Consider the following 26,506-nt stretch of genomic DNA (forward strand, 5'->3'; position numbering starts at 1 on the left):
AGCACTGTCCTTCCTCGGTAGACTTGTTTTTGTAAGCTTGTACCCTTCGCATGTAGCCAGCTAGCCTGCGTTAGCCGGAGAAGCAGATTTCTTTTTTTTTTGTATCTCGTCAACTGTCGCACATATTTCAAGCAAAGCTGCTGGGGGATTTCATTCTCCACACTGACTGCCGACCATGGTGAGCAAGACAGATGACATCCCGGCGTCAGTGCCTGACTGTAATCCGGTTGATCTTGCGGATGAAGCCGGTGATGGAGCCCAAGACGGCAGCAAAGAAACCAGCAAGACACGTCTGAAGGATTCCTGCGGTTGTGGTGAGGCTGCTGCAGACTGACTGCTTCATATGTACCGTTATACTAACACAGCATACGTTGTGATCACACCTATTATTATTATTATGCATGCAGGAACAATACAACTTTATATTGACATCATCGTCATTGTGTAGCTCTAATTTAAATGTGGCTTACTGGTTGTTTTGTTGGCTCTTGTTTAGCGTGCATACAAACTGGTGTCATTTACCTCCATGCTTTTTTATGTGATTTAAAAGTCCTCAGACCCAAGGTGGTGCTTAACCCCCTCCTCCTCCCCCTCACAATGATCTCCTTGGAAGCCTCTCCAAGTTTGGATAGTCCACCTTGCACCACCTGCTAATAAGCTACCTGGTATTAATGTTCGTACTATGTGTTAATTAGCATGCTAGCTGCTAACATGAGACCAGACTCATTCATACATCTTACAGGTCATAGACACTTGCATGGACTTCAACCTGACTCTACCAGGCTAACCTAAACAAATTAGCCGGCATGCTAGCGTTAGCTCCTTTATTTAGTATGCGGCTAGTTAGCATTCGGGCTAATATGCTAACTAGCCGCTCTTGTCCCTATCGTCGTGTCGTTTCATGCACAGAAGTCGAGCATTTGCACTGAGAACTGGCGTTTCTCGGGTAAGCCATACACCGGCTGTGTAGTTCATAATGTGGTCAGTGAAGTTTAATGCAGCAGTCACTGTTGAGCTCACTCGTACTGACGCACATGTTCGGTAACAGCCTGTCAGAGGAACTAACTGAAGGTCACCTTCAGTGGAGCTTCACACTGCCCGTGTGAATACAGGGGGGGTCGGACAGATGGTTTAACTTTGACCGGGGTATAGGAGCCTGTTAGTCCGTGTGGCAGATGTGTTATCTCGTTATTTTGTTAACAAAAGTGCGTGTTGAGCGATGTCGGGTGGATGAATCGCCCGGTGGCCGGTGGTCACCCTCTGACCGGTCCCCCCTCCTCCCCCGCTGGGGATGACGAGATCGAGCGTTCCTCCGTGACTCGGAAGCGGAAGCTGGTTGTAGTCGGGGGAAAAAAAAGGCATGATGGTGCATGCACGGTGAGAGGGAAGGTTACGCTAATAATACATGATCAGCCGCGTACGCTGGTGAGTAACATGTAAGATGAAAGTTGTTGTTGCAGCGGCGAAGCAGTGGCAGGGTGTTTATCGTCGGCGGAGGCAGATTTGACTGACACGAGGACTGTCAGCCGGTGAAGTTAGCATTAACTTGTAGAGCTCCAAAAGTCACTGCAGCCTGTTCACATGTGGGACCTTGAGTTGTCTCTGTAGGTCTCATTTATTATAAAAACACTATCTCACTGCTTTTCCTGTCATTTGAGCTTGGGTGTTTGTGTTGTATTTTAATTCGCGCTGTTCTGTGGCAGGATGGTAACTTGTGTCTGTGCTGTTCTTTATTCTACAAGCCCACATGGAGTTGTAGATTCACCATTTAACAGTTAAAACAAAAGTATTTGATAATCCGTTGATAGAACAACAACAGCAGGCATCTATTTTAATACAGAAGTCTAGGTTAATATTTCTCAGCTGTGAGCATTTACTCATTTTGTGTCTTATGTAATCATGATTTTGCCAAATTTAGACAGTAAGTATGACTTGGAAAAAAAGATGTAATCTGATTGTGTCAATTTGGAAACTTCATTATGAGCATTTGATTTTGCATTGTATGGCTCAAAATGTTTAGTAAACAAATCACAATGAAATGAAACGCCTTCTTAAAAGCAACCTAGATTGGTCAGTGAGGAGTTGTAGGAGGACACACTAGCAGCACTTGGCAGAACAGACAGAATGAGGTGAGGGTCACTTTCAGTAGTTTTAAGGAGCTTAATGCTCGCGTGGGGTGAAGACTGGCCTGGTTAATCTCAGGAATCACTGACACCCTGGCACAGTTGTTCATCTGGCTAACTGTTCTCCTCACCAGTCCGGCTAACCCTAATTTCCCCATCTTCTTTTGCCCAGGCTACTGAGCTATAAAACCATTATGTTTTTTAGCTGTGAGGTGTTGAATCCACTTATTAGACAGATTTATTTGGATACATTTTGAGCCCTGATGATTATGTAGTTTAACAAGTAGGAGAAAAGGCTGAATATAAACATCATTTCCTGCATTTCCAAGACCAGCAATCATCTTAAAATTAATCTTTGCATCCTGTGTGTGCAGATCCAGGTGAGCTCTAGGTCCTATTAAACATCATTTGGTTTCTTATTTCATTACGGTGAAAAAGGTCTTGCCATAATACAATTAAAGCTCAAAGATTTATTTTAAATGTAAATGGTATGAAACACTAACATTTGGAGAATAAACCACACAGACCTTGTGTTTGGTTTTCACAGACATGAGTCCATTGCAGTTGGTCGTTATAGCCTCTCTGTCCACCAGGACGATGCCACCTTTCGGTGCTGCAAAACACGATTACAGAGGGGCCTTGTGTTGGTGGTGATGTTGTTGTTTTCAGGGTTGTCTGGCTGGTTAATGTTGCCATGACAGCAGCCATGGTCCCCATGTCAAGGGCTGCTGAGTGGCTGGACAAGAGGGCTAGAGTGAAGAAAATCTGATTTCTCTCTGAAAGAAGATGAATTATCACCCTGAGCTTGTGGTTTCATTAAGAGGAACTATGTGTCCTTTGGAGTCTAAGCTTGTAGTGTTTCATTTTGTCTGGTTTTTGTCCTCTTCATCCAATGTGTTGCGCTTTCAATTGATTCCTTACCACGACCTCCTGGACGACTTCTGCCTGGTAACTGTTCAACAATGAGATTTGTGAATTTATGAATAGTTACTGTGTTATAAGGTGTTTGATATTGCAGCTGTGATATTTGTCCTGTTTGCTGTTAAACTGCGGCTCCCCCCCCCCCCCCATTCCTTGTGTCCTAGTGAACTTTCTTCTAGTCCTGTGGGGCAAAATGGGGCAGTTTTGTAACACTTAGTCTGCTGGAATTTCATGTCATTCATCTGGCTTATAGCACCTTGTACTATTTCCTTTCTGAAACAATGATATTTTCCTTTGATTAATTCTTTAGTTCATAGAAAATCTGAAAATAGCTTTAATCATAGTCACGGTTTCTCAGTTTCCAGAGCCAGAGGTAACTTAAAATGACTAATTTTGTCTACTGTTCAGAACTCAAACATGTTAGATTAAAATAATATAAGCTTGAACTAGCGTGTGTTTGGCTTTTCTCTTGACTAGTGATCTGTTAATGCTACACTAATTAATTACTTACAATATACCTTCACTCACGTCAACTCCTGGGACAGTGTTTTTAGACCCTCATAAAAGACCTCAAGTCTGATAAGAAATGAAATGTTTCAGCTTTGACGCTGTAAACGGAGATGTGAAAAACTTGACACCGAGCCCTCGCTCCTTTCTAACATTATTACCCTGCGTGACTGCTCTGGAGTCGTTGTGTTTGTTATTCAGAGCGTGGCCTGCCGCTCTTCTCTTCTTCTCTCCTGTGCTTCACCCCCCACCCCCACCCCTCTGCCCTGCTCCTCCACCGTTTCACTGCCGCGTTCGTTCCCACCCGGGGTCGTGGTCCAGTTATGGAGCCCCACCCCTCCCTCTGGCCCCTTCTCTTCAGTAACCCTGACGCAGAGTTACCCTTGACAGGAAGCAAGGGCACACTGGCTGGCAGCACAAAACAAAGTTGTCTCGGATCCGTATTAGTCGGCTCCTTTTGAATTAATATACCTCATTTATATTCATGTCATTTTTCTCTCACCTTAACCGTTACATAAGAAATAATGGAAGCCATAATCTTTCAGTAGTTGCAGCTTTTCAGTTTGTACAATGAGCAAAAACTTCCTTCATAAAGATATTGAGTTACTTTTATAATTTCATGGGCTTGGATGTCTATAACAGAGACGAGGCAGGTGCTGACTTGCAGCTATTGTGTTTCCCCACAATGATTGCTAAGTAAGTTACCATGATTGTGACTAATAATTCCCTCTGGTGAATACTGAAATCCTTTGGATTCAGTCCCTCAAGGCCTCCTGGCTAAACTCCCTCCAGTGTTGCAACAGTGTCGGTTTCAGCTGGTTGGTGTTGGATACTGGATTCTTTCTTTCTGGTTACTTATTGTCAAGAGTTTCCAGGACAGATTATAAAAGTACAGTTGATTGATCTAGGTGATACAGGCTCTGTTGCTTTTGTTGAATTTGTTTTTAACACCATAGCATTGGCATATTGTTGGGGTCTTGTTGTCTCTATTCACCAACTGTTACATATTTCATATTAGTAAGGTCATTATGCCCAAGACGTCTGTGTCCTTTGTTTCTTTCTTGATGGCTGACTTTGCACGACTGACACTCTGACGTAGCTGCTCTTCACTGATAAGACCACTGACAAATAGTAGTCATGGAATAAGATAGAGTCGGTGATAAAGCTCTAAAAACCCACTGTACACTACCGCCAGCAGAGGCATTCAGTAGATGCTGAACATTATTCAACCAACAGAACGTGTTTGGTTTGAGTTTGTGCACCAGTTCCGTCCAGGAACCATAGAACAAATCGCCCTGTAGCAAACGGATGCATTTTGACTGCACCTCCGGTTTCACACTCCAGTCCTCAGCTAAAACCCCCTGTTCACCAACTCTTGTATTTATTTTTGCTTTTCCAAGAAGAGCCTTCATTCTTCTGCTGAAGTTAAGCAAATGTCCGTATTGACATGGGTTTAGTATTAGTATGATACGGATCTCTTCATGATTCCCCTTTGGATCCGACTGGGATCTGGTTTTAGCTGGGAACCATAAATTTAGCTCCCAAACCAGCTTGCATCGGATCAAAATGCGTTGAACTGTGAATGAACCCTGTTCGCTGCTGGTCATAAAGTCCAAATAGTGTTGCATGTTGCGCCTCAAGAGAAAGATTTTCCTTTAAAAGTTGGTGGAGACTTAAAACTGAGCTAAAACAGAGTGATAGTCGTTGCACACAAACATGACCTGATGTGTAAATTAACAAATGTTTGCTGATGTCAGCGCTGTGTTCACAAGCTTTTCCCTCTGCCCTCAAGTGATAAAATGTTCTTGCAGTTTTAAGTAGCTAGCCTGAAGAGTTTACCTGCTTCAGTTTTTGTGTCTCCATGTCTGTATTTGAAAGGCTCTCATTTAAAGGGTGGTCTCTGTTTCCTCAGGGCACAGTGCAGATACAGCCATGGTGAATGGTGACGGAGCACACGAGCATAATGAGGAGGCAGAATCGAAGCAGGATGGGAATGGCGAGGCGGAGGACTCTAACGAACAGGAAGTGATAGTGATCCAGGACACGGGCTTCACTGTGAAGATCCAGGCCCCAGGAACAGAGCCGTTTGACCTGCAGGTAAAGATTTACTCTTCACTGGCAGTACTCTATTAGGCTGTATTTAACATTCACTCAAATGAGACTGCTTGTTAATTTTATCAGCGTGTTCTTGGTAAAACACATTCGGACCTGAACTGTTGTTTGTTCCTGTACATATCTACAGTATTTCATCTGTTCTCTCCTCCCGTACGTCAGGTATCTCCACAGGAAATGGTCCAGGAAATCCATCAGGTGTTGATGGACCGTGAGGACACGTGCCACCGCACCTGCTTCTCTCTGCAGCTGGATGGAAACGTGCTGGACAACTTTGCTGAGCTCAAGTCCATTGAGGGCCTGCAGGAGGGCTCGCTGCTCAAAGTGGTGGAAGGTAAGATGCAGGGGCACTCAAAATTATAAACTACGTTTGAGTTAACTTCACACTCATGCCACATGACGAGTAGGTAGTTTTAGTCTGGACAGACTAACTCATACATGTCAAACTCAAGGCCTGCAGGCCACATCCTGCCCATGGGACAATTGTATCCGGCCCAAAAGATAATAATTTATATCTATCAGAATTGGCCTGCACGTATCGATCATCATGAGAGTCTCACGGTTGCATGGGCAATCGTTCAGCGTATCGGTAGAGTACGGTGGCGCTCTGAAGCTACACCAGTCCATACAGTTGACCCATAAAAGCTCAAGCCACAGGCATTAGAGCACTAAATACTAAAATATGTTTACAGAGATTCTTACACAAAGACGTAGTAACGCTGTACCAGTTAGCAGACAATGGGCTAAATCGGTTAGCCTACTGTTCCACGGTAGCACACGTGGTAAACAGAAAACACCACGACAGCTAAACACTGGCCGGTTAATGTACAAACATTCAGACACACTGAAAGTGTCCGTTAGCCAAACAACTGCGGCATGGTAACTTAGTTAGCTCCCATAGTTAGCTCCGCTCTCCACCATATAGTAACCATCACGTTAGCCCTGCTTGTCTCATTTTATTCTGCCGTCAATTCAAAGTGTCCATAACAGTGAATTCATACAACATACAGATAACGTTAGGAAATCATGCTGTGGACTATTAATCTCACAATGAAAAATGGGGTCGTATTGGCCCCAGTTGATAAAACATTCCGGGGAAATCTCCCAGTAGAGAGTAACTCACGAAAAAGGACACAGATTTGTCTTTTATTTGAAATTTGTTCTCAGTACCTGTTTAATCAATGAGCTTGGTTTTATTCTAAATTCTTTATTATGGCTTAGGAAAAGTTAAATTCATATTTCTGTATGATATAGACAAACTGCGTCTCATTTTAAATAAACATCTATTCTGGTTGGCCCCTGATTTGGATCGGTTCTTAATTTTGGCGTCCTCTCTGATTGAGTTTGACACCACTGCACTAAAACCAACCTCAAACAATGACCTCATGCAACGGTCTAGTCATGCAAATCCGAGACTAAATCCAAAAGGCATATGTTTTGCGCCTGCGTGAGACGGGATAACTCTTCATACAAGCAGGTGGCAGTTCTATTTTTCATTTAAAAGGGGAGAACGAGGCGAGCTACAAGGAGTCGTACTGAGCTGGTCTCACACGTTTGAATTATACCGATTCATTCTAGACTTTACTTTTATTGCGTTTTTCTGCTCGTGAACTGGTTTGCTAAGATGAACAGCCAGTTAGAGAAATCTCTCTGACTGACTCTGGCTCTGCTGAAAAGTCGCCGTCAGACTAGTGGATAAGGTGCAGGACAAACCTCAAATACTAGGGCTATATATGCTCACTGATGGCCCTACAGCCGATTCTTGGCTTAGTGCGTCACAGCATCTATGATGTTTCCACAGCGTGACTTGCCAACTTGACAGAGCCTCCAGTGTTACGTTCAGACCCGTCGGTATGTAAAATGCAAATCACATTGACTAACCAGGTAGTGTGAAAACAAATATACCATTAACGACGGTGTTGAGGTCACTGGCAGCTGAAACCCGACAGACCAGATCAACATGACTTAACTAGAGTTTTCCCGTCATGCCGATGGATGTATTAGTTGCAGCCTGCCACGGTATCTTGCTGGGTGAGGTTTTACCTCATGTAGCTGTAGGCCAGGACAACACTGAATTGCCTCATAGTGCATTCCAAATCTTAATGAGTGTGATCTGTTATTTTAACCCATCGCTTCTCTTTTCTCTAGAGCCCTACACGGTGCGTGAAGCTCGCATCCACGTGCGTCACATCAGAGACCTGCTGAAAAGTCTGGACCCCTCAGACGCCTACAATGGAGTGGACTGCAACTCCCTGTCTTTCCTCAGCATCTTCACAGATGGAGACCTCGGAGGTAGGATGCTTAAAGCCCTCACTGGCTTCACCACTCTGTTAAAGGGATGGTGCTTTTTTTTGTCATTGCAGGTGTCACGTATTTTATTCTCTGCACAACACATTTACATTTGTGTGGTCTAGTATGACACAGCAGGGGACGATGTTCAGCTGCTGTCCTGCACAGCCATGTTCAACCATCTGCAGGAAGCGTTTTAATGTATGGAAATGTACAAACGTTCACCTTGCTCATTCTAAATGTGGTTGCAGACAGTGGGAAGCGTAAGAAGAAGGGCACCGAGCTGGAGCAGATCGACTGCACCCCCCCAGAGCACATCCTGCCTGGCAGCAAAGAGCGACCCCTGGTGCCCCTCCAGCCACAGAACAAGGACTGGAAGGTGAGGTTTAGTCCAGGCTTGGCCGTCGCCTGTAGACTTAACATTTTATCTTTGTGAGATTGAAGCCAGTATATTTAAATTTCCCATTCTGTATGTAATATCCACAACAGCCTATGCAGTGCCTGAAGGTCCTGACCATGAGCGGCTGGAACCCGCCACCTGGAAACAGGAAGATGCACGGTGACCTCATGTACCTGTACATCGTGACTGTGGAGGAGCGCCATGTCAGCGTCACTGCCTCTACACGCGGCTTCTACCTCAACCAGTCAGTCTACCCTATAACGTTATACCCATGATACAATGCTCAGCTCTTAATATAGCAGTCAGTAAATGTAGTTGCACATTCTTTAAATGGAGGACAGTTCGTTGAGGGCTAATTAAGGCATCAGGCTGCGAACAGGATGCTAATTTTGGAGGCCGACAAATGCTTAGGAGTCAAATCCATGAGTTACAAAGGAGAGTTGATTGTGATGGTCCGGTAAAAAAAACTTTGGCCAGAGTTTGCTTCTTGATAGTTTCTTGTCCAATAGTATGTTTCAGGTTCTATATTCTTTGGCAGTCATATTAATTTATGATAATACGTAATAACAATTAATGCAATATTGGTAATGTGTCTGTTACAGATCTACTACTTACACCTTCAACCCCAAACCAGCCAATCCCAGTTTCTTGAGCCATTCTCTGGTGGAGCTGCTGAGTCAGATCAGTCCTGCCTTCAAGAAAAATTTCACTGCCCTGCAAAAGAAAAGGTTAAGACATCTTGTTGTTGTTGTTTTTTGTTTTTTTTAGTTCCAAGGTCTTCTTTAGTAAGTCTCTTCATACTGAATGCCAGTGCCGTGTTTGAGCAATTTAGAAAAACAACCTTAAGTAACCATTCAAAACTGCTGCAGGAACTTGAATTGCATTGAAACGACTGTGTTTTGTGTTTCTGCTGCAGAGTCCAGAGACACCCGTTTGAGAGGATAGCCACACCTTTCCAGGTGTACAGCTGGACCGCTCCACAGGTGGACCACGCGATGGACTGTGTTCGAGCTGAGGACGCCTACACTTCCCGCCTGGGTTATGAGGAGCACATACCTGGACAGGTGGGCAAAACTAAATTCAGGAGCACATTATGCAGATCTTTTTTTTTTTTTTCTTTTTTTTCATTGTACTAATGTACGTTTTGTTTGTATGGATATGTTTTCAGACCAGAGATTGGAACGAGGAGCTGCAGACCACCAGAGAGCTGCCCAGGAAGAACCTGCCTGAACGGCTGCTGAGAGAGAGGGCCATATTCAAGGTACCTGAACCTTTCACACTTTGTGTCCCATACAGATGTTAAATCAGCCCCCTTACAATGAATCTATGAGACCAGCTCAAACTGGAATACCTGAATCATTATATTTTTGACAATTTAAGGTCTAAATTCTTCTTCTAAATCAATAATACTTTTATTGTTTTTTCTTGCAGGTCCACAGCGACTTTGCAGCAGCTGCCACTCGAGGCGCCATGGCAGTAATCGATGGCAACGTAATGGCCATCAACCCCGGCGAGGAAACACGCATGCAGATGTTCATCTGGAACAACATCTTCTTCAGTCTGGGCTTTGACGTGCGGGACCACTATCGCGAGCTGGGCGGCGACGCAGCAGCCCACGCCGCGCCCACCAATGACTTGAACGGAGTACGAGCTTACGGGGCAGTGGATGTGGAGGGTCTCTACACCCTGGGGACGGTAGTGGTGGACTACAGAGGCTACCGCGTCACAGCCCAGTCCATCATCCCCGGTATCCTGGAGCGAGAGCAGGAGCAGAGCGTCATCTACGGCTCCATTGACTTTGGAAAGACAGTCGTGTCTCACAGCAAATATATGGAGCTGCTGGATAAGACCAGCAGGCCTCTGAAGGTCAGTAACACAACTATTGTCTCAGCTTCAACAGGAACGCTTAGCAAATAAGTGTTAAACCAGACTTGTGGGTTATTTCATAGCACACCGTCTTGTTGAAGTCTTGTTTTAATGTTTCCATCTACTGTTCATTTCAGGTCCAGCGTCACAACGTGCTGAATGAGAAGAACGAGACGGTAGAGCTGTGCTCCTCTGTCGAATGTAAGGGCATCATCGGGAATGATGGCCGACACTATATTCTGGACCTCCTTCGTACCTTCCCTCCTGACCTCAACTTCCTGCCTGTGGACGGCGAGGAGCTTTCTCCAGAGAGTCAGCGCCAAGGCTTCCCTCGTCAGCACCGCCATCGCCTGGCTTGTCTACGCCAGGAGCTCATCGAGGCCTTCGTTGAGCACAGGTAGGTGTTGGTTATTCTGGAGTCTGGGTGTTGGCGTGAACTTTTCTTTGAGGGTTTGTAAGCACAACTTAACACGTGTTTTACCCTTGATTCTCTCCAGATATCTTCTCTTCATGAAGATGGCGGCCCTACAGCTCATGCAGCAGAAAGCAAACAAGGACTCCAACAAGAGTGACACACCCGCCATCACAGAAGCGTCCACAGAAACCGCCGATACCCCCCAGACACAGGCCGCCGCTACAGATTCTTCCAGTGCAACAGACGTCCCCACAGATGGCGCAAGCCAGACGGAGAATGCCGCCTCCGCTGTCTCAGAGGCAGCAACTGACGGCGAAGAAAACTCCCCGAAGCCCGCCACAAACGGGCCCCTAGACCCCGCGGCCACACAGAATGGGGAATGCAAGAGCCCGCTGGAGGGTAAGGAGCTTGACGAAAGTATTCCAGGATTAGCTCAGGCCAAAGAGCTGGCGGAGACCTTAGTTGCCGAAGATGGATCTGGTATTGGTACGTCCAAAAAAAAAAAAAAAAAAACCTGAAAAGCGAGGCCAGGACGACACAGGGAGAGCTTTTCTGGTGGAGAACTGCATAGAAAATAATTAGCATTTAACTTAAATTTAAAGTGTATGTGTGCATAGTCTTACAGCTGTAGAGTGTCTGCTAGATTTAAGCTCAAGTACTGGATCATAGTGACTTCTCTCCACCTGACAAGCTGTCCCTCGTTCAGTCCTCAGCCTGCAATGGGAAATATGTTGGTGTTGGCCCCTGATCAACTCATCTCCAGCCTGTCTTGAAGCATGAATTGACCCAATAAACTGAATAATCAGCTGCTGTGGCTATTAATCTACATTTGGTTTGGAATGTTTACCTAATGGTTTGTGTCGTGCTCGGTTGATTTTGATTCACAGTAATCTGCTTGTCAAACAGACTGACCTGTTTGCATTTGTGTTCAAAAGGTGGCGGGGACTCAGCTAAGGCCATGTCTACATTAACACACATTAGTTTCATCTGTATTATGTGCACTGTTAAATGAAAAGACAAATAAGTATCTGAACACACACACACAGAGTTGGAGCATACTGTCGCTTTGCTTCTTCCATACGTACTAAAACAAGCAGTCCAGTCCAGAACCGTTGTGTTTATGTGTGGGGGGAAATAAATCCCTGAGTTAATGTGGACATGGCTTATAGAGTCGCCTTTAAAATATGTTGCTGCTACGTGTCTGTCGCTGTCTGAACTTTTAACATTTTTGGATCTCATCCTTGTACGTGTTCCCAATCCCACACAGATCCCAAAAGCCGTGAAGTGGTCCTCAATGCCTGCAAGGCGGTCGGCTCCATCAGCAACACGTCCTTTGACATTCGCTTCAACCCAGACATCTTCTCTCCAGGTAAGCCTGAAAAGGATGTTTAATATGGACTTTAAAAATAGTAATATCTTTAAAAAACCTGGCCATGACAGAGACACATGCCAGATATTCTTCTCTAAGATTAAATGAAGCTTCAGAGGATGTGCAGTATTTCCGTTTCCATTTCCATGCTTCTCCTTCACTGCCAAAAACAATCATCTGGATAAGTCGGTCTGTACCATTAAGATGATAAAATACTAATCCTGACAGAAACTGTATGCGGTATGAAGCTGCAGTGTTTAAAATGTCAAATTAATTAAAGCATCATCCTCTCCGCTTAAAATCTGTCAAGATAACTGTGTTATTTTTACTTCATCCGTCTTAATTCCCTGAACTGAATTTTATTTTAGCATATTTGGATCCAGATTTATTCTTAAAGGAATAAAAGCAGAGGAAAGTGACTAGTGTGTGTGCGTGTGCTCATGAACCAGGAGTCCGTTTCCCAGACGACAGCGCGGATGACGTCCAGAAGCAGAAGCAGCTCCTCAAAGACGCCGCTGCCTTCCTGGTGTCCTGTCAGATCCCTTCCCTGGTCAGTGACACTCGCACAGATCCAGGCCATACGTGTGTTGAATTGTCTTGGTGTGTGTCTCGAGTCTAAATGCGTGTGTTTTATAACCAGGTTAAAGACTGTTTGGACCACACTGCTCTGCCCATGGACGGAGCCACACTAACGGAGGCCTTGCACCAGAGAGGCATCAACGTTCGCTATTTGGGGACTGTTCTGGAGTTTGTGGACAAGACTCCTGCCAAAGCCCAGCTGGAGCACTTCTATGTGAGTCTGATTCTCTAAACATGAACACACACACACACACACACACACACACACACACACACACACACACACACACACACACACACGGTGCGTCTTTGTAAACGGTCATAATAACAAAACATGTTTTTTCCTGTATCTTAGAGAATAGGAATCAGTGAGCTGATCACCAGATGTGCAAAACATATCTTCAAGACATACCTTCAGGTTTGTAACATTTGACATGCACTACATTATCTTTCTGGCCTTTTCAATAGAAAAACCTGTGTCTGATTTGATCATTGTTTTGTCATCATGCCAGGGTGTGGAGCTTTCTGCCCTGTCCGCCGCCGTAAGCCACTACCTGAACTGCTTCCTGAGCTCCTTCCCCGACGCCGTCGCCCACCTGCCTCCCGACGAGCTGGTGTCGCGCCGCAAGAACCGCAAGCGTCGCAACAGAGTCCCCGGTGGCGGTGACAACACGGCGTGGGCGAGCCTGACGCCCAGCGAGTTGTGGAAGAACATTGCCTCCGAGGCACAGAGCTACTATCACTTCACCATACAGTGGTGAGAGCAAAATAGTGTTGACGAAGACCCAGTGTTGACTATATTAATGCATTTCAAAATGATATGAGATTATTAATTATTATTTTTTTTTTTTATCTTGCTCAGTGAAAGTGTCGACCAGGTGGTGGAGAAATACAACCTTCATAAAATCAATCTTCTCAGAGAAATTTCCGTCAAAACTGGCATCCAGGTAACACACATTTAAATTATAATGAACCTGATGCCACCACTGTAGTTCCTTTACAAATTGTGTAAAATAAATATTGTGTTTGACTTCTAGATCCTGATAAAGGAGTACAACTTTGACAGCCGCCACAAGCCCGCCTTCACGGAGGAGGACATCCTGAATATTTTCCCCGTCGTGAAGCACGTCAACCCCAAAGCCTCGGACGCATTCCACTTCTTCCAGAGTGGTCAGGCCAAAGTGCAGCAAGGTGACGCTCGGACGGTTGATTTAAAGCGGACTCAAACGAATAATATTATACATGCATTTCTTTCTAACTGTAGATGAATGTTATCTCTAGGTTTTCTGAAGGAGGGCTGTGAGCTGATCAACGAGGCTCTGAACCTCTTCAACAATGTCTACGGAGCCATGCATGTAGAGATCTGTGCCTGCCTGCGCCTGCTGGCACGCCTTAATTACATCATGGGAGACCACCCTGAGGTAGGACAAAATATGGAAACTCTGGCTTCGCTTTAACAACTTTCTGAGTTTCTTTGTTCCTAAATGACTTTTGTACGTTAACCTGCAGGCTCTCAGCAACCAGCAGAAGGCTGTTCTGATGAGTGAACGAGTCCTCGGCATCGAGCACCCCAACACAATTCAAGAATATGTAAGCTGCCAAGCCGAAAGAAGGAAATTACGTTTATCAGTTGTGTTTAGTATACTTTTTAACCTTTATGCTTTATAAATCATTTCTCAGATGCACTTGGCTCTGTACTGCTTTGCTAACGGCCAGCTGTCCACCGCCCTGAAGCTGCTTTATCGCGCTCGTTACCTCATGTTGTTGGTTTGCGGGGAGGACCACCCAGAGATGGCTCTACTAGATGTGAGTGCAGTCTTGTGATATATTATAAACTACTTAACTGCTTCTAGTTGGTCCAGTAAAAAAAACAGATTTATCACTAAAGACTGTTTCCTTGGCTTTCACAGAGCAACATCGGGCTGGTGCTGCATGGAGTGATGGAGTATGATTTATCTCTGAGATTCCTGGAGAACGCCTTGACCATCAACACGAAGTACCACGGGCCTCGGTCCCTCAAAGTGGCCCTCAGGTGGGGAGAGATTCATCATTTGTGTGCATAGAGTAGGAAAAATACTGACATGATGACTTACCTCGTGTCTTCTTTTCAGCCATCATTTGGTTGCGAGGGTTTACGAGAGCAAGGCAGAGTTCCGCTCTGCGCTGCAGCACGAGAAGGAGGGTTACACCATTTACAAGAACCAGGTGGGCACTGCAGGAGCTGACTCATGTTTTTTTTTTTTTTTTATCAGCTGTGATGTAATTAAATTACCCCCCCTTCATCACAGATGGGCGAGGCACACGAGAAAACCAAGGAGAGCTCAGAGTATCTGAAGTATCTCACCCAGCAGGCTGTCGCTCTGCAGAGGACCATGAACGAGATCTACAAGAACGGCTCCAGCGCCAGCATCACGCCCCTCAAGGTGACTGCTCCGAGTCGGATGCATTTCTTTGACTCTGTCTCATTCTGTCCAAAGCATTTGGCACTGATGGTGTTTATATTTCCCTCCTGGTTTTCAGTTCACTGCCCCCAACATGGCCAGCGTCCTGGAACAGCTCAACATCATCAACGGCATCATCTTTATACCTCTCAGGTAGAGTCCGAAGCAGTGCGTGTGCAGAACATGGGGTTCATGGTGACACCTATAGTGCTTCTTGAGATAAAAATATCTTGAGGACACTAAATAAATTAAAATGATATAGAGAAAGATTGAATGTTGTAGCTTTTATGGTGGATTTACTCAGCTATTCCTGAAAATTACTTGCAAGTTTTACTTAATTTTCTTAAACCAGTATCACATAAACGTCCAGTATGGCCCCTGTAATTCTTCCAAACTATTATTTGACTGCAGGGAAACTTAAAATATCCATTATATTTCTTATAGAAGTGCAGCAGGACTTCATACATTTGTTTGTTCTAAGAAAGAGTGTTCATAGCAAGTATTCAGCCACAGCTCTATAAACCACTGACGATGAAAGTTTCTCTCAAATAAAAAGTTTAGTTTGAGGTAAACTGAAGTTTTTGATTTATTAAATGTAAACCTTGATAAGATCATAGATTTACCTCATCCCGCTCCTGGTGAGCACTCAGTGCTACTATCCTAAACACCTGATCCAGGTCATAAGGTTCGGATACAGCCTGGAAGAATGGAAGCCATGCACTGATGGTGATGTCTTCTGCAGAAAGTCATGTGTTCATTCTTGTTATTTCCCTTTCAGCCAAAAGGATCTGGAGAGCCTGAAGGCAGAGGTGCAGAGGCGGCAGCAGTTGCAGGAGCTGGGAAAGAGCGAGGAGCCCATTGAGGACGGCCCACTGGAACTAGAAGACAAAATTCCCATCGATTAGCACCCAGAAGCCCTCGGCACAGCTACTTTCTGCTACTGGGGGGGAAGAGCGGCTGTGACGCAACAGCGAGGTCACTGAGCCTGTGGACCCGAGAACCGAGCAGTGTAAAACAGCATTGAAATAAACAGGGGGAGGGAGGGGTAAGGGGCAGTCCAGACAAAAACTGTATGAACTGTAGGACAAAGGAATACCGAGCAGGAGTTTCCTACAAGCTAGGAAGGGAGGGAGGAGAAAGTACAAACGACATAGAATCAATGTAACGTGCAATCTGAAAAATCCCCGGCCCGAGAACCTGGTGATGAACTCACTGAAGGCGTTAGCTGCTTAGAAATAGGATTATATTTGAAAGAGTGGTTGCAGCCTGGGGAAGGGAGACCAAGAATGACCATGACATTGTATACCAGAGCCTTATCCACCGAACCATAATCCCCACATCGAGCTTCTTCTCAGCCCCCAGACTTCCCACAGCACTGTTAGCCCAGGACCACACTTTTCCCTGCCGTTGCCTAAAGAGCCTTGAAGACCCCCGGGCATGTAGCCGCCCCCCCTAAATGGTGCTCGAAATGATACGGCACCTTACCCTGTCCTAGAACTCAGGGCTGCTTTCTACTGTGCACTAAAACCAGAATACAGTCACCAAATTAGAGATTTTTCAAGTGGGGGCCCTCAGATTGTAAATTCCCTTTTTCGGTGGCGTCTTTGAGCCGCTTTGCAGCAGTCACGTCACACACTTTGATCCCCGATGGTTAATTAATTTAATTGTTTATCATTTGTACTTATGACATCCCAGGTGGGTGCCTGCTGTGTCCTATGGTTTTCTCCATACAAGCAAAACAACACAGTGAGCTTTCAACCATTCATTAAACTTCATTTGCTGTTTTTTTTTTTTGTTTTTTTTTTTAGTAAATAATTTTTTTTGTAAAAGTGCACAGGAGAATTACAAAGGTATTTTATGCCTCTTGATCATCAGTTAATTTAAGCCATGTCTGTTTTATAGAAAATGTATAGAAGTGGGGGAAGAAAAAAAAGATGTATAAATCTCTATTGGATTTAGACAGGTATCTGAATAATGTTAATGGAAAATGCAGATATGAGAAACGTCCACATTACGCAGTAGGTTTATCTAACTATATACTAGCTGTGTTCAATCTTCTATTTTTACACACTGAAAGAAAATAAGTGCATGTGTGTTTGTATGTTTGTTTGACTGTGTGTGTGTGTGTGTGTGTGTGTTTTTTGTGTAGTCTGATGGAAAACCTATTGGCCAGGGCTGTTGCTGCTGCTGCTGCTGCTGCTGCATAGATTTAAGAGGCTAAGAGAAACATTGGCTTATTTTATTTTTTATTTTTTTTTTATTTCTACACACAGTAACTCTGTTAAACATCTGAAGCCTCTTTTCATAAAACATTCATGGCCACCAGTGTTGTAAATCTGCTTTATAAATGAAGTGAAAATTATTCTCACCATTCGACAGGTGCTCAACATTGGCAAGCAGTGACCCAATTTATTGTAGCTGGGTGGTTCTTTTTCCGTCTGTTTTGTTTCCCTATCATTAACTTATGTCATCTTTTCGTAAGTAACTTGCGATATAAACCAGCCAGGAGCGAGCAGTGAGCAGTTGTAGTGCACTTTCTCGTGCTGTTTATTAACACATTTGCAGCACACCAAGAAGTGGACAAAAAGAAGGGCTGCTTCAATGTGATGTACCAAAAAAAAAAAAAAAGAAAAGACTGACGAAAGGTTTGTTTGCGCTTGTATACATGCAATGTATCCCTCCCATGGCAATTTGTTACCTAATTGTTGCCGTGTGTAAAGATGTATGTGATTAAAGCAATAGAGAGATGGTGCTGGAGATGATTGTTTCCAAACAATGCAGTTTTTATGGACTACTTACTGTATTGGCTGAGTTACCTGAACGTGTGGGAGCTGTATGCAAAAATAAAAGGCTAGCTCTTCAGACTGGGAGGTGAGGTTACTACAGTGATGCTCCTAAAACATGATAAAGAGTGTGGTGTGTGTATGATGTGCCTATTATTTATGCTTCTGAATGGAACCATGGTGATAATAGGTAAACAAATTTATAAAGGTGAAATATACCTCCCTATGTTTTCTGGGTGTCTTGTATAATTTTTATTTTTTTCATAATTTACTTTTGTTTTTACTTTCCCTCCTGCTCCCCTTAAAGTTGCTCTACAGTAATATCGTCTGTGTCCATAAGGGGGCGCTCTAACATTTGTCTCATTGTGAAATATTGACCTAAATGACAGATGTTGCAGTGCAGATGCACAAATGCAGACATATGCTTAATCTGATCTAAGTAAAATTAGGTAAATTTAACGTTTAGCATTATTATGGGGAAAATTTACAAATCTAGTAAGTCTATTCTTTGGGTATCTCAATAGTTTATGAAAAGCATGATCTCTTAAAAGGTGGTGAAACTGCCTTCAGCGCTTCAAATTAGTTCAGTTTAGTATAACATTTATTTCTTGAGTAGTTGTCAAAGGTACATGAGAGGTTACTTTATTAGATGTTGAATGACAAACAATATAACAATACAAAGCTAAGATTAAAGTGTATTCCTTCACACCTAATTTGCAAGTGTACCAGCTGGAGTCGGAAATTGGCAAAATTAGTTGTGGAGAATGAATGTTTACCGACATAAATGCAAAGATCAAACGCTCATTTCATTCTCAAATGTGGATCATGTGCAAAATTACTCATGAAGTTAGCTCAAACTATTTTATAAAATGTCGTGAGAAGGAAAAAAAGTCTAATATCTGTCCCCAAATAATATGCTTCAGGTTATACTGCATTATTATTGTCTCTGTGTGATGCCCAAAATGATGATTGTCTGAGGGTTTTGTGTTTTCTCACTGATGAAATCTCTTCTGCACAAAGGCTTCTTATGCCCAGTGTTTTGAGTCTGCTTCCCCTGATGGTGTGTGGTATTTGTGTGTTGCTCTTTACAAAATAATCCAATTATTTTTGGTCTGACTATGCTTTTATATTAAAAAATGAATAAAAAGTAGAAAAACTTTCGTTTGGGTTTTTGTTATACTGTAACTCGTACAAGGAACAAGTGGTGGGACAATACAATTGGTGGGATAATTTAAGTAAATGCAGTAATACCTCAGTAAAAAAATAAAAGTATTACAAGCAAAAAGCAGTTAAAGCATTTAATTCAGCATATTATTATTATTATTAGCTAGTTGAGATGGAAATACTATGCGAATAATATGTTTTATATGTAACTTAATCATTTGCAAAATGGTTGTAGCAATCAGATAACTGTAGTGGGGTAAAAAGGGAAATGTGTCCAAAGTGTTTTGGAAATATTATAGTATCTAAAAATTTAAATGTATGTTACATTTAAATGATATTAATGATATATACAGAAGTGATCCAATAATGGGCATCAAATTATTTATAAGTATATATAGAGATTTTTCATACTGAAATAAGTACTAATGCTGGACAGTCGTGCAAGAGTTAATAAGCAAATAAAATATTTTTCTGCTGTCAAGGGCGTGCGCGCTCCCGTCAGCCCGTGAACGCGAGGGTCGTGCGCGCGCCCGGCTGAAGTCGAATGCGGTAGCCAACGAAAAAAACAAGCGAGCGGCGCTGAGGAGACAAGACGGGCACGGTTTACCTCCACATCACAAGATCATATTTTCGGAGCGGAAATTTCACGCCCCGTCGGGTCGTGTTACCGTTAGAGACGGCGGAGGACACCCACGAGCTGGAAACAATAGGGTGAGTTCAAGCAGTTTTCACTTGCGACGCCGGCAACGGTCGAAGGAATCCGGCGTTAGGTGGGGAAAATGACGATGTGGCTGTAATTTGTGCACCTCCTTTTTATGTCTCAAAATGGCGGATAGGCCGCTTGGACTGGAGCAGCAGGTACCTTGTCAGCGGAGTTTATCCTTGTGTCTGGATAAACAATATGAAACAAATACAAAAAAAAATATGAAAGATAGTTAAAGACGCTTCCCCCTGTGTGTGTGTGTGCTTACTGCAGCTAACGGAGCTTGAATGCCGTGTTATCATTGCTAACTAGCGTGAAGAGATAATGTTGTTAACGAGCTAACTTTGTGACTGCACCGCCGGGGAAGCTAACTAAGCTAACGTTAACTTTAGCTAACATTTGCTAACGATAACCGGGCGTACGTAGATAACGTTAAACTACCGGTTGAGACTGATGTCACTCTTGGCGAAGGCGATTAATTCAGGAAACATGACAGTGGATTAAGGTTAGGCGTGTCAATGCCATCATAAATCACCTTAGCATTTGGCTTGTATCCCAAGTCGGTTATAACTAGTAATTAGTATAGTTTGAAGCGGCGTTAGTAGTGCTGTCAACCTTGTAAAAATAAGAAAATAAACTCTCTACAATATATGTAAATGTAGGCCAAAGGGGCTAATGTTAGCTCTGTGTTGTTGTAACATTTCACGTCGCTGCTGCATCCAGTGTTAGCATGTTTAAATGACGCAAAGTGACATTAGTCATCTGTTTTTATTGTCCAGATTTTTTTTTTTTTAACTGGACATCACGTAGCTCGGCTGCAGTTTTCTCCCCCCATGGCATGCCTCTGTGTGCACTGGCTCTGAAGCTGTGGCCGCTGTCATACAGCTGGATGCTCGGGTCTCTGCTGCCAGGCTCAGCTGAAGCTCCCGTCGTCTTCATGCGGGTTTGTTTGTTGGCACCGTGTTTGAAAAAAAAAAAATCAGGGTGGAGCACGTCGGAGGGCGATGTGTTTTGTGTGAGCTGCCTCTACCCAGCAGCAGTGCTCAAGTAGTCTTGTCTTGTTTTTTTTTTTGTCCTCTCTCATTGTGTGGATTCACGGTTGAGCTATTCGGGTCAGGGATTTGTGGACCCAGGGCTCTTACTGAGGCAATGAATGTAAATCATCGCTGTGGCAGATCACAGTTTAATTTTGGCCAACCTTGTCTTCATATCGGATGTAAAGCATTGGCTACTTCTCTTCTCACAGCCACGCCTGAAAGGACTACCCTGCTGCTGATCAACGGGAGTTATGGCATATTGATGAAATCGTTTTTTGTTTTTTTGAATAAATAAAACATGTATACAGCTTTAAAAAATAATCACTTACTCTCCTCTCAGGTAAGAGCGTTTCTTTTTAGTCTAAGACTGAAGTGCAGCCATTTTAAAGAGAAAACAAGTTGACAGCTATAATCTTAGCTAAGATAAGCGTATCTAAACTCAGATGCTAATAATTTGTTGCAGCCCCGTTAATGCTGACAAATATGCATTTATGAATTGATTTCTGTAAAAAGATTGTCTATTAACATGAAAATGACATGAATTGAATGTCAGCAAGGTAGATTTACAGACTGAACGTGGTGTTGAAGTGGCTCAAAGTTCAACCTTCACGCTATGGGCTAATATAAGAACAGCAGCCCCTTTTTTTGTGTGTGTGTGTGTGTGTGTAAAGTACAGACATGCTTATTCAGCGAATGTGGTCAGCTGATTTTACTTGAAAGCGTTATTTTGCCAGTCCCGAGTCTTATCAGAAGTTGATTTGAATAAGTGCATCCCCGCAGCCAGGCTCTATTCAGTACTGTCAGCAGTGGAAATACAGCAGCACCAATTGTATGCCTCTGCAGTGGAACGCTTCAGAAATTGCTGGCTTTTGCTTTTAATTCATCAGCGTTAGAGGCAAAGGGACAGAAACTGGTTTTGAGGGGTTCTCCTCCCAAATGTAGTTATTTTTAGGGATAGTTATGTACAAGTAAAGGCTGGAAGATTGCTGGAAAAAGCAGCAACATGTACAGTTTTTATGAGATGCCTTCTTCTCTATGTTGTGTCAACGGATAACGATGAGAGTGAAGGGGCTGTTTGTCTTTGTGCTTGTGGCATGCCGAAGGGCAGATGCCCATATTGGTCTCCTTCGCCAAGCGGACAGTAGCACAGAGGTTGACCTTCCAGACAGCTTGCCCTCTGCTTAGCTGACCGGTCATTAATCTCCTGCTGCCAACAGCGACTGCCACTCAACGTACAAATGACTGCTTTGACGGGCTGTTTTGATAAATGCGTTTTGCAGGTGACGGGGAAGCGTCTGACAATGTGTCTGTTAGACTGACACCATTGCCAACCTGCCCTACAGGCTGTTGAATGCTTCCTTACAACCAGTTTTTGTTTAAAAGCTTGCCAGAGCTGCTTGGAGAATCAAAATGTTTGGTTTCCAGCTTGCTAATATGTCAACAGTAACTCATGAAGTTGGCATACACCTTGTCTATATTTAGAACCATAGGAATCAGCTTGTCGGTATGCAGTGAATGTCTCGGAGAGATTCAGGGATGTTAAACTTGAACAAGCGTTTTGCAATTGTTGTATTCTAGCATGAATGAATGACGGGGGGCTAACCAGTCTCAATTGTGTTCTTTCCCTCTATGCATGCAGGTTGTTATTGGCATATGATTGATTTGTTGCTCCTGCTCGTTTCCTCTCGGCTCAGTCTCTTGTTCCTCTAAATGTGGGGACTCCCATTGACTCTTTTTATCCATCAGGTATCACATGACGATGGCCAGCGGAGAGTATTTGGGTCGTACAGATTGAATCCTGTCGGGTGATTTTCAACCAACCTGCTTAACTGATAAAAGCCCGTTGCACGTTGTAACAGCCTCACGTCAAAAGTTGTGCCAGATGTTCAGCCAGTTTTATCGTCGGTTGGTCATAAAGCCATTTGAGAGGCTTCTGAGTCCTTCACCAAGTAGAACCATTAACAGAAAGAAGAAATGATTTACAGATGATTCAGCCTTTCGGTCTCGTTGCTGTCGCCCAGATTCACATCGCAGATTGAGATTCATCTCAGTATTCAGTAGTCGTCAGTTATTGCCTTGGCTTCTTTATTGCTCACCATTTGTATCCAGTAGGTGCAGCACAGTATTGTACTGAAAGCTTGTAAAGTGGTGTTTTTATGGATATGTATTTCTAAATGCAAATTTCTGTTAGTCTTAATTGTTAAAGTTTTGTTGGCATTGCTGAAACAAAAAGCAACATAAATGTACAGAATACATGATAGCTTAGCTTTTTATTTCACTTGGTAAATTCATGAAATGTAGCTAATTAAAAAAAAAAAAAAAAAAATTAACATGGTGGCGTAGTTTTATGTCCTCTTCGGTAGAGCATTTTTCTTTTAATTCAAATTGATCTTCCTTTGAAAAATCCAATACCAATTCATATAATACGTGCATCTTTTCTAGATAAATGCTGTTTCCTGCATCATGTCTTGGTATAAATAGAGATTAGTCCACATGTGAGGGAGAATCCAGAGCTTGACAGAAGCTACAACCTGGAGAGTACCACCAAGTCTGAAAGCTGATGTGTGGCAGCAATTTGGATTTAAAAATTATGTGGATAGATTAAGAGCTTGACAAAAGCAAAGCCATATGTCTGATGTGCCAACTAGAGGTAAAATACTGCGGAAATAACAGAAATCTCCAAGCAAATGACAACATTGGTGTTCTGAAAAACTTTCATAACTAATTCAGATTGTTTTAAAACAAAAATATCTCTAAATCAATTAGTATTGAATTAAAACAATTCAGGAAATCGTTAATGATTTTCAGCCTTAAGGCTCTTTTAGAGTACTGTGGGACATAGACGCCATAATCTACGCTCGTAGCTTACACAGTTCCCTTGTCAGTCTGGCTCACCTTGCACGAACGCCTCCCAAGCGCTAGTTGGCGCTGTGTCTTTTTCGCCAGTCAGGTTAATTTTTGTTTCTACTGCCTTCTTCACTATCCACTTCCTGCTTGACTTTCAACAATGGCGACTGAAACTTTCGCAGAAATTTTGCCGAAGACGAGTCACAACAAATGTTTGTATCTCTGAACCTCAGTTAACCTTTCCTTGATGTGTTTCCACCTGAAGCAGCTGGGGGGGAGGGAGGTCTATGTCCACTACGGCGCTAGGGTCTGCGCTGTCACCATAGCTTCTGCGCCAATTTGAGATAGAAGTCGTATACCTCCTATTACACTTTGCTAATGGCAAAAAATTATAGTACTAATTTAACGAAATGTTGTTTCCCGTGTACTGTCTGTTGACCTGGATTGTTCGCACTCAGGTGGAGTCAGGCTTTGACAGCATGCAGAGAATACCTGAAATACACATGCTATGACTGGTTTCCTGCCTTTTATTCTTTCTTTGGATTTCATTGTTATCCCACATGGCCAATGCTGCAATGGAAAAGGCAGTCAAGGATAACGTTTCCGACATATTGTAGATTATACGAAGATGAAGTCACCATCAGAAAATGACGTTCCCCCAGGTTCCAGCTTTTTGAGATGCCAGCTTTTAGAAAGAGTAGGATGACATAATGACACGAGCAGAAACCTTTGAATCAGTGGTGGCAGGGAGGAGACGAGCTTTGTTGACATTTCTGCGATATGTTTTGCGATGTTTTGCCGCTGGGACACAGTTTGTTTCACACTAGCAGATTTGACTTAAGACTGTGGTGTTTTTTATTTTCTTCCTCTTGTTCAGCGTCCCACAGGGGCGTGTTCCTTTGTTCAGACATGGGTCGTCAGAAAATGTTGTACACATACCTTGTCTGTCATATTTGGCTGTTGGTGTAATATTGTGTGACATGCTATATTTTGACCTCGTTAATTTTGATCTTTGCCGTCCTTTAAAAAACTTAAACTCATGCTGACATTAAATTGAGACTTCCTGTAGTTTCTCACAGATTCCACTAACAGGTTTTTTCTGTGACATCCTGCTCCTGCTGACATTGATCTCTTTTGTTTTTATAACATTCGTTATTTAGACACAAATTCTGTGTTTTGGCAGATGTACTTTACAGAGTTTGTGCACAGACATTGAGATATTGGGTGTGGTAAATCCAAAAGAATATTCTCCACGATCGTTTTCAATATGGCGTTTACAGCATATAAACTGTTGGGTGAATTAAATTAACTAGTCCCGCTGTTGTACACTTCCTGCTGCTACGTAAAGACAGAATCAATGGGAGGAAGATATATTATCATTATTAACCATCAGTGGGCAGGTTCATACATGCACCACGGCTGCAGCGTAAACCCCCTTCCATCAGGAAACCTAATTTTGTGCTGAGCCAATTAGCCTGATTGTGCAAACATTTTGCTCAATACTGAAGCTGAAAATGGGATTTACAGACAGCGAAAACATTAACGAATACACACAGCGTCGACAGCTGCCAGCAGCACAGAGGGTAATATCAATATATGGTAGGTGACCTCATTTTCACACATGATAGCGTTTGTACAGGTTGATGCAGATGGTGCATGTCTTGGTGTGTAGATAGACCCGTTTTTAGCTTCAGCACCGTCGCCTTATTGTGTAGTTGCGTAATACTTTGACCCTGAATCACGGCAGAGTTGTTGGGCAGTGGCCACAAATCCACCGCACGCTATAACCCACACACAGTCAGAGGTAAGCGGACATTTGGTCTGCTGTCAGGTGGTGACATCAGGGTCCAGAGGTTAGCTGTTGGCGAGGTTAGGCCGCTGTCCGTTGTACTGTTTTGCTACTGTGTCAGATATGCAAATAAATAAGCAAACGCGTATGATAAACAGGCACATTATAAATTTCAGCAGAATGGACTCCCGTTTGCCAGGTAGGTCAGTGTTATATCTGTGCAGCCATAAGCCGCTGTGCTTTTTTTTTTTTTCTGCAAGCAAAAATAGGAATGGTAATGTCATTCTTGCATCATCAGCTGAAATGTGTGAGTTTTCCTTGATTGCGCTTTCCTGGGGTGTACCCAGTCCTCGTGGCTACTCTGGAGACGGGTGTGCTGCAGAGCTGCTGCAGTGGGGGCAGCGATACATGTCTCCGCTGTACATGTGTCTGGATTGTCTGCCTCGCCGCAGTTTTGACAGTTGCAGTCCCCTACAAAAGGTTGTTTGGCTTAATTTGTACTTTTGTTTACTGGTTTGGCAGAGACTTACTCGGGCTGTTCCCAGTAGACTAAGAGGCTTATTCCAGTGGGTACCTACTTTGGTAAAGTCCTTTTTTAAGACGGCAGTGCATTGTAAAATGTGACTCCATCATGTCATTTTTAGCTGCGTTGCATTTTCTACTCCATTGCTAAAAATAAATACGTTTTTCAGACTGATAAATTTCTTGGTGGTGCAGTCATTGTTATCTCAACGTGCTGTCAGCCTCGCCGGCCAGCTCTTAAGGTGTTATCTTTATAAGATGATGGGGGTCAGGGGAATTTGACAAGAGCACGGCCGTTACTCAAGCCCGCTCTGCTGTGTCCTGTTTTTCTTTTCTGCTGGCGACCCGGGAGGAGAAGTACGTTGCTCGGAGAATGTGGGTCAGCTCTTGTGTGTACAAAGAGGCATTTGCTGGAAGACCAGAGCTCCCAAACCAGACTGGTGACATGGCAGATTGTGATGTTGGGTAGCTGGATTGGATGAAAGGAGGTGTTTTTGGTGAAATATCTGATATATGGTTGTTCATTGACTTGTTTTTTAATATCTAGGAGGAAGTGCAGCTCTGTTCTTTCCCTTTTCTGTCGTTGTTGGGTGTTTCTCCAGCCATTTTATAAACTGGTGCAAAACACTGATGCAGTAC

General features: G+C 43.4%; 2 protein-coding genes across 3 annotated transcripts in view; both read left to right on the plus strand.

Annotated features, from left to right (window-relative positions):
* cluha (clustered mitochondria (cluA/CLU1) homolog a) lies at positions 1 to 18,962 on the plus strand. Of its 2 annotated transcripts, none has more exons than XM_084558720.1 (27): positions 1 to 314; positions 5,464 to 5,648; positions 5,826 to 5,997; positions 7,812 to 7,955; positions 8,204 to 8,331; positions 8,442 to 8,596; positions 8,955 to 9,080; positions 9,269 to 9,416; positions 9,521 to 9,613; positions 9,784 to 10,218; positions 10,356 to 10,615; positions 10,716 to 11,119; positions 11,901 to 12,002; positions 12,452 to 12,552; positions 12,643 to 12,795; positions 12,937 to 12,999; positions 13,094 to 13,338; positions 13,444 to 13,528; positions 13,619 to 13,772; positions 13,863 to 14,002; positions 14,091 to 14,171; positions 14,262 to 14,387; positions 14,492 to 14,613; positions 14,693 to 14,786; positions 14,870 to 15,004; positions 15,102 to 15,175; positions 15,801 to 18,962. In XM_084558720.1, the coding sequence occupies exons 1-27, from the start codon at positions 176 to 178 to the stop codon at positions 15,925 to 15,927; spliced, it is 4,191 nt and encodes a 1,396-aa protein (XP_084414846.1). In that variant the 5' UTR covers positions 1 to 175; the 3' UTR covers positions 15,928 to 18,962. The 2 variants fall into 2 exon arrangements, with proteins under 2 accessions (XP_084414846.1, XP_084414847.1); XM_084558721.1 differs by having other exon boundaries at positions 10,716 to 11,032.
* A 522-nt stretch (positions 18,963 to 19,484) lies between these two features.
* LOC311498263 (lissencephaly-1 homolog) overlaps positions 19,485 to 26,506 on the plus strand; it is a 34,302-nt gene continuing 27,280 nt past the window's right edge. Inside the window, exon 1 of the mRNA XM_084558787.1 lies at positions 19,485 to 19,680. The gene's annotated coding sequence lies outside the window, so the exon portion shown is untranslated. The remainder of the gene's footprint in view (positions 19,681 to 26,506) is intronic.

The sequence above is a fragment of the Chelon labrosus genome, assembly GCF_963514085.1.
Source record: "Chelon labrosus genome assembly, chromosome: 13".
NCBI classification, from domain to species: Eukaryota; Metazoa; Chordata; class Actinopteri; order Mugiliformes; family Mugilidae; genus Chelon; species Chelon labrosus.

What these genes read in the sequence shown, in the direction of transcription:
- cluha (XM_084558720.1), top strand. Translation starts at nt 176, where the DNA reads ATGGTGAGCAAGACAGATGACATCCCGGCGTCAGTGCCTGACTGTAAT. An exon ending in GCTGCTCAAAGTGGTGGAAG is followed by an intron (nt 5,998 to 7,811) that starts GTAAGATGCAGG and finishes TCTTTTCTCTAG; the next exon opens with AGCCCTACACGGTGCGTGAA. An exon ending in CACAGATGGAGACCTCGGAG is followed by an intron (nt 7,956 to 8,203) that starts GTAGGATGCTTA and finishes ATGTGGTTGCAG; the next exon opens with ACAGTGGGAAGCGTAAGAAG.